The sequence below is a fragment of the Bombina bombina genome, chromosome 12 (assembly GCF_027579735.1).
Source record: "Bombina bombina isolate aBomBom1 chromosome 12, aBomBom1.pri, whole genome shotgun sequence".
Lineage (NCBI taxonomy): Eukaryota > Metazoa > Chordata > Amphibia > Anura > Bombinatoridae > Bombina > Bombina bombina.
This window is the reverse complement of record NC_069510.1, coordinates 102,059,938-102,075,571: the sequence shown is the minus strand read 5'-3', so window position 1 is coordinate 102,075,571 and position 15,634 is coordinate 102,059,938. Positions and strand designations below refer to the sequence as shown.

The following is a 15,634-nucleotide window of genomic DNA, read 5'->3' as shown; positions in this document are numbered from 1 at the left end:
GCATTTGCTATAGATAAGCAAGGGATGGATAAGTCCAGAACCCCGAGGCACTAAACACATCTAAGGTTACTGTTCAACATAACACCCCCTATATATAACACTAAGGGAAGTCACCCTGTATCACTAATTGACACATAGCTGAAGTCACCCTGTATCACTGATTGACACGTAGCAACACCTTAGAAGAGAACAGTAGCTCGACCATGAGTCAGACACTACACTTCAAGATCAATAAAAGTTAGGAAAATTAATGAGCAAAACAAAAACTATGTTATCGGTTATTTATGTTGATTGCTGTATTTGCCTACAAGTTATAATGTTAATTGAAATAATTATTTTGCTGAGAGTGTAGGGGTTACTACCCCTATTGTTAGACTATCTACATACTAGTCTAGTAGATTTTAACTCTACGGTTAACCTTTCTTTTTCTCTTTTTTATTTTTTTTTTTTTACTCTTCACACTTCTTTGATCTGCACTATTTACCCCCATTTATTAGGGGGCTTTGCTTCCCTTTCCTCTTGTGCATTCTTCTAGCCTTTGCCCCCCGCTTGTTTCTTTCACTCACTGACCGAATAAGGTCTCCTTTATAAGTTAATCTTTCCCCTCCCATTTCCCTACTTTCTTTATATCTTCCGCCTCCTTCCCTTTTAACCCTCCTTTCCCCCTCCCCTTTTTTTTTTTTTTTTTTTTTTTTTTTTCCTCTATCCTAATACCCCTTGGTTCCTCCCTTAATTACCGTGTAAATACCCTTCCCCATTCATTCCCTCCTCCTCTGAATTGAGCAACCTTTGACTGCCACCTAGCACAATGAGAGGCGTGCGTGACCACACTATAGACCTGATCACGATAAATGTTAAGGGACTTAATAACCCTGGGAAAAGGTCAATCATCACTAGAGACTTACACAGAATGGGGGGAGATGTTATATATCTCCAGGAGACTCACTTCGCTAAATCCAGAGAACCTAAATGGTATAATCGGCAATTTCCAACAGCTTATTTTGCCTCCAGCCCCATAAAAAAAATGGGGTGGGGATCCTTTTTCGGGCTGATGTGCCTTTCCGGATGGAGCAGGCCATAAAAGACCCGGAAGGCAGGTACTTGATTCTAATTGGCACCTTATATGGCAATCATGTAACATTTGTCAACGCTTACTTCCCGAACACAGCGCAAGATACTTTCTTTAAAAAATTAGCAAATGAAATCCTAGAAGCCCAAAAGGGAATACTGTTTCTTGGTGGTGATTTCAATGTTTCATTCTGTCCCATGCTAGACACCTCTGATGGGCTATCTAGCACTAAACACAAAACAATCAAGCAGATATCTAAATATCTTAGAGATCTGGTTCTTCATGATATCTGGCGCACAATGCACCCAAACATCAAAAATTATTCCTTTTACTCCCATCCCCATGGGAAATACACCAGAATCGATTACATCTTTACAGATTCTGCAGGGCTTTCTACCGTTACTGGCAGCAGTATAGGTCAAATCACCTGGTCTGACCACGCTCCAGTGAAGTGTACCATCAAATGGCCGGAGATGCCGATCACTCCATTTGTATGGCGCTTGGATGAGTCCCTGCTGGATGAACCTCTACTAAGACAGAAACTGGATGACACCATTGATGAATACTTTCGCAACAATTCAGGAGGCGGCCTAGCAGAAACGACGGTATGGGAAGCACATAAATGTGTTATAAGAGGAGAGCTAATTAGACATGTGTCTGCGTACCGTCGGAAACAGAAAGCTCGTTACACTATATTACTTAGAAAAGTGGCACAAATTGAAGCCACGCACAAAGAGCGGCCGACTGACAGAGAATTACAGACTGAGCTCGCTGAGGCGAGGTCAGCTCTAATGCAACATCTGCAGAAGGAGCAACAACTTAAAGCCCTTCGGTTAAGACAATGTTACTTCGAACAGGGCAACAGGGCGGGGAAGTTCCTTGCACGAGCTCTGGCACGCCAGAGACTTAAAACTTATGTATACGAAGTTATGGACCAACAAGGCGAAGCACGCCGAGAGGGGTCTGTCGTGGCGGATACGTTCGGTAGCTTCTATGAAGCCCTATACAACCTACACCCTGAGGAGCTGGAGAAACGAGACCAAACTCCTGGTATTAACCGAGAGAATGCTATAGTTAACTATCTCCAGAGAGTAGACATGCCCTGCCTGACTCAGGAGGAGGCGGAACAGCTTGAAGCCCCATTCACAATAGAAGAGATCCAGCGAGCGATTAAGCTCCTTCCGGGAGGCAAAAGCCCAGGGCCTGATGGTTTTGGCATGCGTTACTACAAGGCTTTCCGAGACAAGCTGGTACCGCATTTACTTACGGTATTTAACCAATTGTCAGGAGGCTCTGCCCTACCAAGCTCTATGCTTGAAGCGCATATCTCAGTTATACATAAACCTCCGAAACCTGAGAACCTACCCAGCAGCTACAGACCTATCTCGCTCCTTAATTCGGACGTCAAAATCCTAGCAAAAATGATAGCTAACCGTCTTGCTAAGCTACTGCCACAACTGATCTCTACCGATCAAGTGGGGTTTGTCCCGGGCAGAGAAGCCCGAGACAATACCCTTAGAGTACTACAACTGATTTCTTTTGCAGATCATTACTCAGCTCCGTTGGCACTTGTGTCCACGGATGCTGAGAAAGCGTTCGATCGGGTGAATTGGTTATTTATGAGGCAAACATTGACAAAACTGGGATTCGGTAACGGCATTATCAATACGATTTTCGCGTTATACTCGACACCAAGTGCTAAAGTACGTGTTAACGGCATGCTTTCAAAGCCTTTTCAGATCTCCAACGGGACGAGACAGGGGTGCCCCCTGTCACCCTTGTTATTCGCCTTGGTAATTGAGACACTGGCCTGTAGAGTTCGTAGTAACCCTGGCATAAGGGGACTGGTAGTGGGACACAAGGAACATAAGTTGGCCATGTACGCGGACGACGTTCTAGTGACACTATCAGATGTGTCCACCTCACTCCCAGCCTTATTGATGGAGTTTGCAGACTTTGGACGAGTTTCGAACTTCCAGCTTAACTTGTCCAAATCCGAAATCATGAATATATCTATACCAGCTGACGCTTTTAGCGAAGCATGCGACAACTGTCCACTTAGTATTACGAAACATCGCTTGAAGTATCTTGGGATCTTCCTGACCCCAATAATTTCTGACATAGTTGATATGAACTACAAACTGATTAGAGATGCAGTGACAGATGATATGGCCAGATGGAAAAACAAATCCATCTCGTGGATGGGTCGCATTCAAGCGGTCAAAATGAATATCCTACCAAGGATACTATATATCATGCAGGCGCTCCCTCTCGCATCGGCACTACCCCTTATCCATCAAATCCAATCAGAGATGGAGGTGTATATCTGGAAGGATATAAAACCAAGAATCAAGAAAAATACAATGTACCTGCCTAGAGATAGGGGAGGCGCGGGAGTCCCCCTATTAAAGATATACTTTAAAGCAATCATTGTTCAGAGATTGGTCCATTGGTGCCATAACCAATTGGATAAAGCTTGGGTAGATCTGGACCGCGAACTTCTACAGAGAGGAAATGTAGGCGCACTCGCATGGATATCGGCAAAACATCGGCCACTGTCGATTTCACAATACCCCTTATTACAGGATGTATTCTGCATATGGGACTCTTTGATCAAACAAGATAAATGTATCTCCTCTGTTCCTTCTCCGGTGACTCCGGTGTTCGATAACCCAGAAAACGCTTTAGCAACTGGAGCAGAACCCAGGAGAAATCCTTACACATTGGCAGAGGCCGCTATATCTAATGCTTTTCATCAAGGCAAGATACAGACTCAGGAAAAGTTAAAAGAATGGGATGCATGGCTGTTCTCCTCTTGGTTTAGAGTGGCACAATTCCATCATTATGTGAATGGATATAAAGATAAATCCCCCTTTACAAGAGAAAAGACATCTCTGGAACACATTTGCACAATGGCCCAAGTACCTGGTCACTTGATATCTCGTCTTTATAAGCTGTTACTCACAAGCAGTGATGAGCTATTGCCCTCTTACACAAACGCATGGTGCACAGATCTTAACTTGGATATTGCCTCAAAAGACTGGCTACAGATCTTTAATAGGGCGAAGAAGGCCTCGGTCTCAATGAGACTTCAGGAGATGCACTTCAAATTCTTAAGCCGGTGGTATCTGACACCACAGAGGTTAAGTAAAATTTATCCACAAATGAATGGAGACTGCTGGAGGGGCTGCGGGGAGTCTGGTTCCATACTGCACATCTGGTGGACGTGTCCGCGGATACAAGAGTTCTGGATAAGAATTTTTGCCGAATGCAGCCGACTCCTTGGGGTAATAATGCCCCCAAACCCGAGCAATCTGATATACCATGCCCTCCCCAAACTGGTGGTAGAAGCGAAATATAAACTGTTTTTACTGATGCTAAATGGCGCGAAGAGCCTAATTCCAAAGTACTGGAAGTCTGTCAACACACCAAGCCTGAATGAATGGAGACAAGGGGTCGGAGACTTGCTTGGTCTGGAGAGGTTTCATTACCTCAGGACTGGAAAACTTGCCCTACATGAACATATGTTAATGATCTGGGAAGGCAAAGGTGTTTGAAGGCCTTGGAAAACCTAAACTAATTGATTGACTTGGGGTGGCGTGTCCTGGAGGTATGCATGTGGCAGTTTGGAGGGCCCTGAGACTATAGCACTGGAATTATTACAGTGATAGGAATTTACCGCCTGTAGTGCTAATCACCTCCCCCTTGTGCTCCCTCCCTCACAGAACTCTCCAACAACATCCAACACACCCTCCCCATGCCTCCCCTTCTTAGCTTCCCTCCCCTCCCCCCTTTTTTTTTTTTTTTTTTTTTTCTTCCCCCTCTCTCCTTAACCTCCCTTACCACCCCTCTACACACTTCCTAACTCTTCTTCTTACTTTCTTCTTTTTGTTTGTTATCTATACAGGGTATGACTTAATACCCATGAAAATGTTATACCTTTATCAATAGATATAATATACAGATGTACTGTATAATATTATGCTAACATATGAGAACAGTGTACCAGAGATATGATGCTGAATTGCTATGAGAGAATTATCTTCATTACATGATGTGCATATTCTAATGCCTCTGTATCACCTGATTTGTAAATACTGTTGATTTTTCATTGTTTGTCATCTAATACTGGTCACTCAATAAAGCTTTATTTCAAAAAAAAAAAAAAAAATGTGTGTGGTATGGTAGGGGGGACGTCTCCCTTGGAGAGCTGGATTGCCACCTTGGAATGTGTGGGTGAGGTTCCTGATGGATGTTTTGTATGGGCGTTGTGGTGGGATGCGGCAAGGGTGTTACGGTGTTGGTATCGATCTTGAGTGATCCACGCTAAGTGCGGGTCTGTGGATTTCCGTTCTCCCCTTGGAATCCTGCAATATCTGGCGCATAAGAAGTTTGGAAAAACAAGCTGTCTCCAATCACGCTGACCGGGTTCAGCCGACTCAAGCATAGGATTTTGGAGTAAAAAAAGCAGTATCCAATCACGCTGACCTGGTTCAGCCGACTCAAGCAAGTAAGAAAGGTTACTAACACTTTGGAGATATCGTTTACTTATAATAATCTCCAACAGTGTGAGCCAACAAACCGTTATCACAGTCATTTGGAAAAGTGTGAGTACAAAGGAAACCTGATTTTAAGGTGTTTAACATGATCGTTTAACTCTTATGAACAACCTAATTATACTTACTTCACGCTGACACTATCTGATGAACTGTAACATTTTTTCGATCAGCCAACATAAGAAACTCTGTTACAAAGATTGTGAACAATTCACTCGGGATCGATGTTGACGTTGTAACACTTTTGCTGTATCTTATTGTGGCGCTCATGCAGGACATTTGTTGGGAATTTTGTTCGCGCATTTTGGGGTGGTGGTCCAGTTTTTTGGGGGAGACGTCCCTTCTATCATATTGTACATATTTTAATGTTTATTGTTGTAATTAATTGTATTTTACTGTGAAGTAAAGGTATCCATTTTAATATTTTTGTAAAAAAAAAAAAAAAAAAAAAAAAAAAAAAAAAAAAAAAAAAACGTTCCCCAAGTTTATAAATGTGAATTATCAGCATAAACATGTATAAAAATGTCCAAATAAAGCAATCGATTTAGCCCATAAAAGTGTCTACCAGTTTTATAGCCCATATTAAGCCCTTTATTCTGTTTGCTTGACTAAGAAAATGGCTTACCGGTCCCCATGAAGGGAAATGACAGCCTTCCAGCATTACATGGTCTTGTTAGAAATATGGCTAGTCATACCTTAAGCAGAAAAGTCTGCTAACTGTTTCCCCCAACTGAAGTTACTTCATCTCAACAGTCCTATGTGGAAACAGCAAACGATTTTAGTTACTGTCTGCTAAAATCATCTTCCTCTCACAAACAGAAATCTTCATCCTTTTCTGTTTCAGAGTAAATAGTACATACCAGCACTATTTTAAAATAACAAACACTTGATAGAAGAATAAAAAACTACATTTAAACACCAAAAAACTCTTAACCATCTCCGTGGAGATGTTGCCTGTGCAACGGCAAAGAGAATGACTGGGGTGGGCGGAGCCTAGGAGGGACTATATGGCCAGCTTTGCTGGGACTCTTTGCCATTTCCTGTTCGGGAAGAGATATTCCCACAAGTAAGGATGACGCCGTGGACCGGACACACCAATGTTGGAGAAAGAAATTGTCTTTAAAGGGGCATCTAAAAGTAATACCCCATAAAGGGCTAGATTTCGAATGGAGCACAAACATTTGTAAAAAAAAAAAAAAAAAAAAAAACAGAATTTATGTTTACCTGATAAATTTCTTTCTCCAACGGTGTGTCCGGTCCACGGCGTCATCCTTACTTGTGGGATATTCTCTTCCCCAACAGGAAATGGCAAAGAGCCCAGCAAAGCTGGTCACATGATCCCTCCTAGGCTCCGCCTACCCCAGTCATTCGACCGACGTTAAGGAGGAATAATAGCATAGGAGAAACCACATGGTACCGTGGTGACTGTAGTTAAAGAAAATAAATTATCAGACCTGATTTAAAAACCAGGGCGGGCCGTGGACCGGACACACCGTTGGAGAAAGAAATTTATCAGGTAAACATAAATTCTGTTTTCTCCAACATAGGTGTGTCCGGTCCACGGCGTCATCCTTACTTGTGGGAACCAATACCAAAGCTTTAGGACACGGATGAAGGGAGGGAGCAAATCAGGTCACCTAAATGGAAGGCACCACGGCTTGCAAAACCTTTCTCCCAAAAATAGCCTCAGAAGAAGCAAAAGTATCAAACTTGTAAAATTTGGTAAAAGTGTGCAGTGAAGACCAAGTCGCTGCCCTACATATCTGATCAACAGAAGCCTCGTTCTTGAAGGCCCATGTGGAAGCCACAGCCCTAGTGGAATGAGCCGTGATTCTTTCGGGAGGCTGCCGTCCGGCAGTCTCGTAAGCCAATCTGATGATGCTTTTAATCCAAAAAGAGAGAGAGGTAGAAGTTGCTTTTTGACCTCTCCTTTTACCTGAATAAACAACAAACAGGGAAGATGTTTGTCTAAAATCCTTTGTAGCATCTAAATAGAATTTTAGAGCGCGAACAACATCCAAATTGTGCAACAAGCGTTCCTTCTTTGAAACTGGTTTCGGACACAGAGAAGGTACGATAATCTCCTGGTTAATGTTTTTGTTAGAAACAACTTTCGGAAGAAAACCAGGTTTAGTACGTAAAACCACCTTATCTGCATGGAACACCAGATAAGGAGGAGAACACTGCAGAGCAGATAATTCTGAAACTCTTCTAGCAGAAGAAATTGCAACTAAAAACAAAACTTTCCAAGATAATAACTTAATATCAACGGAATGTAAGGGTTCAAACGGAACCCCCTGAAGAACTGAAAGAACTAAATTGAGACTCCAAGGAGGAGTCAAAGGTTTGTAAACAGGCTTGATTCTAACCAGAGCCTGAACAAAGGCTTGAACATCTGGCACAGCTGCCAGTTTTTTGTGAAGTAACACCGACAAGGCAGAAATCTGTCCCTTCAGGGAACTTGCCGATAATCCTTTTTCCAATCCTTCTTGAAGGAAGGATAGAATCCTAGGAATCTTAACCTTGTCCCAAGGGAATCCTTTAGATTCACACCCACAGATATATTTTTTCCAAATTTTGTGGTAAATCTTTCTAGTTACAGGCTTTCTGGCCTGAACAAGAGTATCGATAACAGAATCTGAGAAACCTCGCTTCGATAAAATCAAGCGTTCAATCTCCAAGCAGTCAGCTGGAGTGAAACCAGATTCGGATGTTCGAACGGACCCTGAACAAGAAGGTCTCGTCTCAAAGGTAGCTTCCAAGGTGGAGCCGATGACATATTCACCAGATCTGCATACCAAGTCCTGCGTGGCCACGCAGGAGCTATCAAGATCACCGACGCCCTCTCCTGATTGATCCTGGCTACCAGCCTGGGGATGAGAGGAAACGGCGGGAACACATAAGCTAGTTTGAAGGTCCAAGGTGCTACTAGTGCATCCACTAGAGCCGCCTTGGGATCCCTGGATCTGGACCCGTAGCAAGGAACTTTGAAGTTCTGACGAGAGGCCATCAGATCCATGTCTGGAATGCCCCAAAGTTGAGTGACTTGGGCAAAGATTTCCGGATGGAGTTCCCACTCCCCCGGATGCAATGTCTGACGACTCAGAAAATCCGCTTCCCAATTTTCCACTCCCGGGATGTGGATAGCAGACAGGTGGCAGGAGTGAGACTCCGCCCATAGAATAATCTTGGTCACTTCTTCCATCGCTAGGGAACTCCTTGTTCCCCCCTGATGGTTGATGTACGCAACAGTCGTCATGTTGTCTGATTGAAACCGTATGAACTTGGTCCTCGCTAGCTGAGGCCAAGCCTTGAGAGCATTGAATATCGCTCTCAGTTCCAGAATATTTATCGGTAGAAGAGATTCTTCCCGAGACCAAAGACCCTGAGCTTTCAGGGATCCCCAGACCGCGCCCCAGCCCATCAGACTGGCGTCGGTCGTGACAATGACCCACTCTGGTCTGTGGAATGTCATCCCTCGTGACAGGTTGTCCAGGGACAGCCACCAACGGAGTGAGTCTCTGGTCCTCTGATTTACTTGTATCTTTGGAGACAAGTCTGTATAGTCCCCATTCCACTGACTGAGCATGCACAGTTGTAATGGTCTTAGATGAATGCGCGCAAAAGGAACTATGTCCATTGCCGCTACCATCAACCCGATCACTTCCATGCACTGAGCTACGGAAGGAAGAGGAACGGAATGAAGTATTCGACAAGAGTCCAGAAGCTTTGTCTTTCTGGCCTCTGTTAGAAAAATCCTCATTTCTGAGGAGTCTATAATTGTTCCCAAGAAGGGAACCCTTGTTGACGGGGATAGAGAACTCTTTTCCACGTTCACTTTCCAGCCGTGCGATCTGAGAAAGGCCAGGACGATGTCCGTGTGAGCCTTTGCTCGAGGGAGGGACGACGCTTGAATCAGAATGTCGTCCAGGTAAGGTACTACTGCAATGCCCCTTGGTCTTAGCACAGCTAGAAGGGACCCTAGTACCTTTGTGAAAATCCTTGGAGCAGTGGCTAATCCGAAAGGAAGCGCCACGAACTGGTAATGTTTGTCCAGGAATGCAAACCTTAGGAACCGATGATGTTCCTTGTGGATAGGAATATGTAGATACGCATCCTTTAAATCCACCGTGGTCATGAATTGACCTTCCTGGATGGAAGGAAGGATAGTTCGAATGGTTTCCATCTTGAAAGATGGGACCTTGAGAAATTTGTTTAAGATCTTGAGATCTAGGATTGGTCTGAATGTTCCCTCTTTTTTGGGAACTATGAACAGATTGGAGTAGAACCCCATCCCTTGTTCTCTCAATGGAACAGGATGAATCACTCCCATTTTTAACAGGTCTTCTACACAATGTAAGAACGCCTGTCTTTTTATGTGGTCTGAAGACAACTGAGACCTGTGGAACCTTCCCCTTGGGGGAGGTCCCTTGAATTCCAGAAGATAACCCTGGGAGACTATTTCTAGCGCCCAAGGATCCAGAACATCTCTTGCCCAAGCCTGAGCGAAGAGAGAGAGTCTGCCCCCCACCAGATCCGGTCCCGGATCGGGGGCCGATATTTCATGCTGTCTTGGTAGCAGTGGCAGGTTTCTTTGCCTGCTTTCCCTTGTTCCAGCCTTGCATTGGTCTCCAAGCTGGCTTGGCCTGAGAAGTATTACCCTCTTGCTTAGAGGACGCAGCACCTTGGGCTGGTCCGTTTTTACGAAAGGGACGAAAATTAGGTCTATTTTTTGCCTTGAAAGGCCGATCCTGAGGAAGGGCATGGCCCTTGCCCCCAGTGATATCAGAGATAATCTCTTTCAAGTCAGGACCAAACAGCGTTTTCCCCTTGAAAGGAATGTTTAGTAGCTTGTTCTTGGAAGACGCATCAGCCGACCAAGATTTCAACCAAAGCGCTCTGCGCGCCACAATAGCAAACCCAGAATTCTTAGCCGCTAACTTAGCCAATTGCAAAGAGGCGTCTAGAGTGAAAGAATTAGCCAATTTGAGAGCATTGACTCTGTCCATAATCTCCTCATAAGGAGGAGAGTCACTATCGAGCACCTTAATCAGTTCATCAAACCAGAAATATGCGGCTGTAGTGACAGGGACAATGCATGAAATGGGTTGTAGAAGGTAACCCTGCTGAACAAACATCTTTTTAAGCAAACCTTCTAATTTTTTATCCATAGGATCTTTGAAAGCACAACTATCCTCTATGGGAATAGTGGTGCGTTTGTTTAAAGTAGAAACCGCTCCCTCGACCTTGGGGACTGACTGCCATAAGTCCTTTCTGGGGTCGACCATAGGAAACAATTTTTTAAATATGGGGGGAGGGACGAAAGGAATACCGGGCCTTTCCCATTCTTTATTAACAATGTCCGCCACCCGCTTGGGTATAGGAAAAGCTTCTGGGAGCCCCGGCACCTCTAGGAACTTGTCCATTTTACATAGTTTCTCTGGGATGACCAAATTTTCACAATCATCCAGAGTGGATAATACCTCCTTAAGCAAAATGCGGAGATGTTCCAATTTAAATTTAAAAGTAATCACATCAGATTCAGCCTGCTGAGAAATGTTCCCTAAATCAGTAATTTCTCCCTCAGACAAAACCTCCCTGGCCCCCTCAGATTGGGTTAGGGGCCCTTCAGAGATATTAATATCAGCGTCGTCATGCTCTTCAGTAACTAAAACAGAGCATCCACGCTTACGCTGGCAAGGGTTCATTTTGGCTAAAATGTTTTTGACAGAATTATCCATTACAGCCGTTAATTGTTGCATAGTAAGGAGTATTGGCGCGCTAGATGTACTAGGGGCCTCCTGAGTGGGCAAGACTCGTGTAGACGAAGGAGGGAATGATGCAGTACCATGCTTACTCCCCTCACTTGAGGAATCATCTTGGGCATCATTGTCATTATCACATAAATCACATTTATTTAAATGAATAGGAATTCTGGCTTCCCCACATTCAGAACACAGTCTATCTGGTAGTTCAGACATGTTAAACAGGCATAAACTTGATAAGAAAGTACAAAAAACGTTTTGAAATAAAACCGTTACTGTCACTTTAAATTTTAAACTGAACACACTTTATTACTGCAATTGCGAAAAAACATGAAGGAATTGTTCAAAATTCACCAAACTTTCACCACAGTGTCTTAAAGCCTTGAAAATATTGCACACCAATTTTGGAAGCTTTAACCCTTAAAATAACGGAACCGGAGCCGTTTTAAGCTTTAACCCCTTTACAGTCCCTGGTATCTGCTTTGCTGAGACCCAACCAAACCCAAGGGGAATACGATACCAAATGATGCCTTCAGAAGTCTTTTATAAGTATCAGAGCTCCTCTCACATGCGACTGCATGCCATGCCTCTCAAAAACAAGTGCGCAACACCGGCGCGAAAATGAGACTCTGCCTATGCTTTGGGAAAGCCCCTAAAGAATAAGGTGTCTAAAACAGTGCCTGCCGATATTATTATATCAAAATACCCAGAATAAATGATTCCTCAAGGCTAAATAAGTGTTAATATCAATCGATTTAGCCCAAAAAATGTCTACAGTCTAAATAAGCCCTTGTGAAGCCCTTATTTACAATCGTAATAAACATGGCTTACCGGATCCCATAGGGAAAATGACAGCTTCCAGCATTACATCGTCTTGTTAGAATGTGTCATACCTCAAGCAGCAAAGGACTGCAAACTGTTCCCCCAACTGAAGTTAATGCTCTCAACAGTCCTGTGTGGAACAGCCATGGATTTTAGTTACGGTTGCTAAAATCATTTTCCTCATACAAACAGAATTCTTCATCTCTTTTCTGTTTTTGAGTAAATAGTACGTACCAGCACTATTTGAAAATAACAAACTCTTGATTGAATAATGAAAAACTACAGTTAAACACTAAAAAACTCTAAGCCATCTCCGTGGAGATGTTGCCTGTACAACGGCAAAGAGAATGACTGGGGTAGGCGGAGCCTAGGAGGGATCATGTGACCAGCTTTGCTGGGCTCTTTGCCATTTCCTGTTGGGGAAGAGAATATCCCACAAGTAAGGATGACGCCGTGGACCGGACACACCTATGTTGGAGAAATCAGATATATGTAGAAATATGTATTTATGAATAAATAGAACATATTCTGTTATGTGTAGAACATTAGAATGTGAAATATTCATATTGTCATGTCGGGTTAGCGCACACAAGAATATGCGATCGTGTTTGCGCTAGAGTGGAGCGTTAGGTTTTCTTTCCACTTTTTTTCTCTCCATTGACTTCTATGGGGGAATACATGAACATGCACAAAATATTTTAAGTTTGGTTTTTGAGTTTACTTTCAACTCATAATATAAATTAAACATTCATAGTTCAGATAAAACATGCAATTTTAAGAAACTTCAATTTACATCCAGTTTAGCAAATTTATTTAGTTCTTTTGTTAAAATGCATACCTAGGTAAGCTCAGAGGCAGCAATGCACAACTGGAAGCTAGCCGATGATTGGTTGTTACACACATATACCTCTTGTCATGGGACATAAAATTAATACAAAAAGGGGCTAAGGCCTACCTTCAGTGACGCCAGGGGATGGTCTGGTCCTAGCAAGCTCCAGTGAAACGCAGCCAGATCCTCATCAGGAAGAATGTGGTTACCTGAAGACACACAACTGTTACTAAACTCACTAAAACAACATATGTATCATACGTGTAATTAAAAGGGACATGAAACCCACATTTTTATCCTTCATGATTCAGATAGCGCATGCAATTTTAAACAACTTTCCAATTTACTTCTATTATTACAGTCTCAGGAGCATGCAAGTGTCTAGAGCACTATATGGCAGCCATTTAGTGCTCTAGACACCTACCTAGGTATCTCTTCAACAAAGAACACCATGGGAATGAAGCAAATTTGATCATAGAAATAAATTTTTAACTTGTTTAAAATGGTATGCTCTGTCTAAATCACAAAATAAATTTTTTGGGTTTCGTATCCTTTTTACTGATTCTAACAAAAACTTGTGTAATATAAAGTATAGTCACATTGCTTTAAGAAATGCTTAACAGAATTGTACAGTCTGTGTGCGGGGAAAATCAGGTTCATCACAAATTATATCTAAATAACTGAAGATGTTACCCTCAAACGTCCATGATTTTTCATAGTTCTACTTGCAAACACTGAATTTTTTGATTACATTTAAATTACTTGCTATACGGTACTCCAAAGGTTAATGTTTTTATGTTTTTAATAGGTTCTCGACAAAGCCAAAAGTGGCATGGATTTGTTTGTTTGTTTTTAAATGGCAACCTATGTTGATAACAGTCTATGATTATGGCTGTGTATTAGGCGAACAAGCTTTAGATCTTTAAATATTGTTTTATGAAAGTACATAGTTCTTATGTAATTTTACTTCTAAGAAGGAATAAAGGTTGAGATGTTTTTTTTACCATTATGTATTGGAAAAATCTCTTTTGCTGTTAAGTATGGGCCATTACTATATACACATCCCTTTCAAATTCTGCAGGGAAAAAATGAATACAAAAGTTTTATAACATTAAACAATATTTTAACTTTACTTTTTATTATATTATACCTGACTCGTACTCCCCACTCGTTAATTGCTGTCTCTCTTTTTTATTAACTCTATTGTTTTTTTCTTGCACCTTTTAATATATATATATATATATATATATATATATATATATATATATATATATCCTCCATGTGTATCTGCACTCTCAATCTCCTCCAGTCACCAACCAGGGTGCCAGGTCAGTAATATTCACAGTATTTTGAAAATAGGACTGCACTCGCTGGATTTAAGCATAAAACTTATTTTATTGTGGTGGACCACAATAAAATAAGTTTTATGCTTAAATCCAGCGAGTGCAGTCCTATTTTCAAAATACTATATATATATATATATATATATATATACACATATATACAGGTGGCCCTCGGTTTAAGCCGGTTCATTTTGCACCGTTTCAGAATAACAACCTTTTTTTTTCAGTCATGTGCAGTAATTAAAATAGCCAGTAGGTGGAGCTGTCCGCTTGTTTTGCAGCAAAGTTATGCAACTTAACAGGTCTGAAATTGATCTGTGTACACAGAGCAGACATTAGCTATCGAGCAGCCACTTCCCTATTATCTTCCTGTCCAGCAGCTTCAGGTGAGGGTGTCTATCTGCCTATTAATCACTGCAGATTGAAATGCATAGAATAGGTGCAGACCCAATATTATCTAACATGCTAACAATGCAGAGAACTGATTGCAGAAAAATGCAAGTAAAAAAACATAATTTATGCTTACCTGATAAATTCCTTTCTTCTGTTGTGTGATCAGTCCACGGGTCATCATTACTTCTGGGATATAACTCCTCCCCAACAGGAAATGCAAGAGGATTCACCCAGCAGAGCTGCATATAGCTCCTCCCCTCTACGTCAGTCCCAGTCATTCGACCAAGAATCAACGAGAAAGGAGTAACCAAGGGTGAAGTGGTGACTGGAGTATAATTTAAAAGATATTTACCTGCCTTAAAACAGGGCGGGCCGTGGACTGATCACACAACAGAAGAAAGGAATTTATCAGGTAAGCATAAATTATGTTTTCTTCTGTTATGTGTGATCAGTCCACGGGTCATCATTACTTCTGGGATACCAATACCAAAGCAAAAGTACACGGATGACGGGAGGGATAGGCAGGCTCATTATACAGAAGGAACCACTGCCTGAAGAACCTTTCTCCCAAAAATAGCCTCCGAAGAAGCAAAAGTGTCAAATTTGTAAAATTTGGAAAAGTTTAAAGCGAAGACCAAGTTGCCGCCTTGCAAATCTGTTCAACAGAGGCCTCATTCTTAAAGGCCCAAGTGGAAGCTACAGCTCTAGTGGAGTGAGCTGTAATTCTTTCAGGAGGCTGCTGTCCAGCAGTCTCATAGGCTAAACGTATTATGCTACGAAGCCAAAAAGAGAGAGAGGTAGCAGAAGCTTTTTGACCTCTCCTCTGTCCAGAATAAACGACAAACAGGGAAGAAGTT

The 15,634-nt window shown here is 42.2% G+C and overlaps 1 protein-coding gene across 1 annotated transcript in view; it reads right to left on the bottom strand.

The window, feature by feature from the left end:
* The window catches only part of FAM120C (family with sequence similarity 120C), a 214,320-nt gene that overhangs the window by 106,636 nt on the left and 92,050 nt on the right, over nt 1–15,634 (bottom strand). The window contains exon 3 of the mRNA XM_053695997.1: nt 13,168–13,250. Coding sequence (XP_053551972.1) covers nt 13,168–13,250 — 83 coding nt within the window. The remainder of the gene's footprint in view (nt 1–13,167; nt 13,251–15,634) is intronic.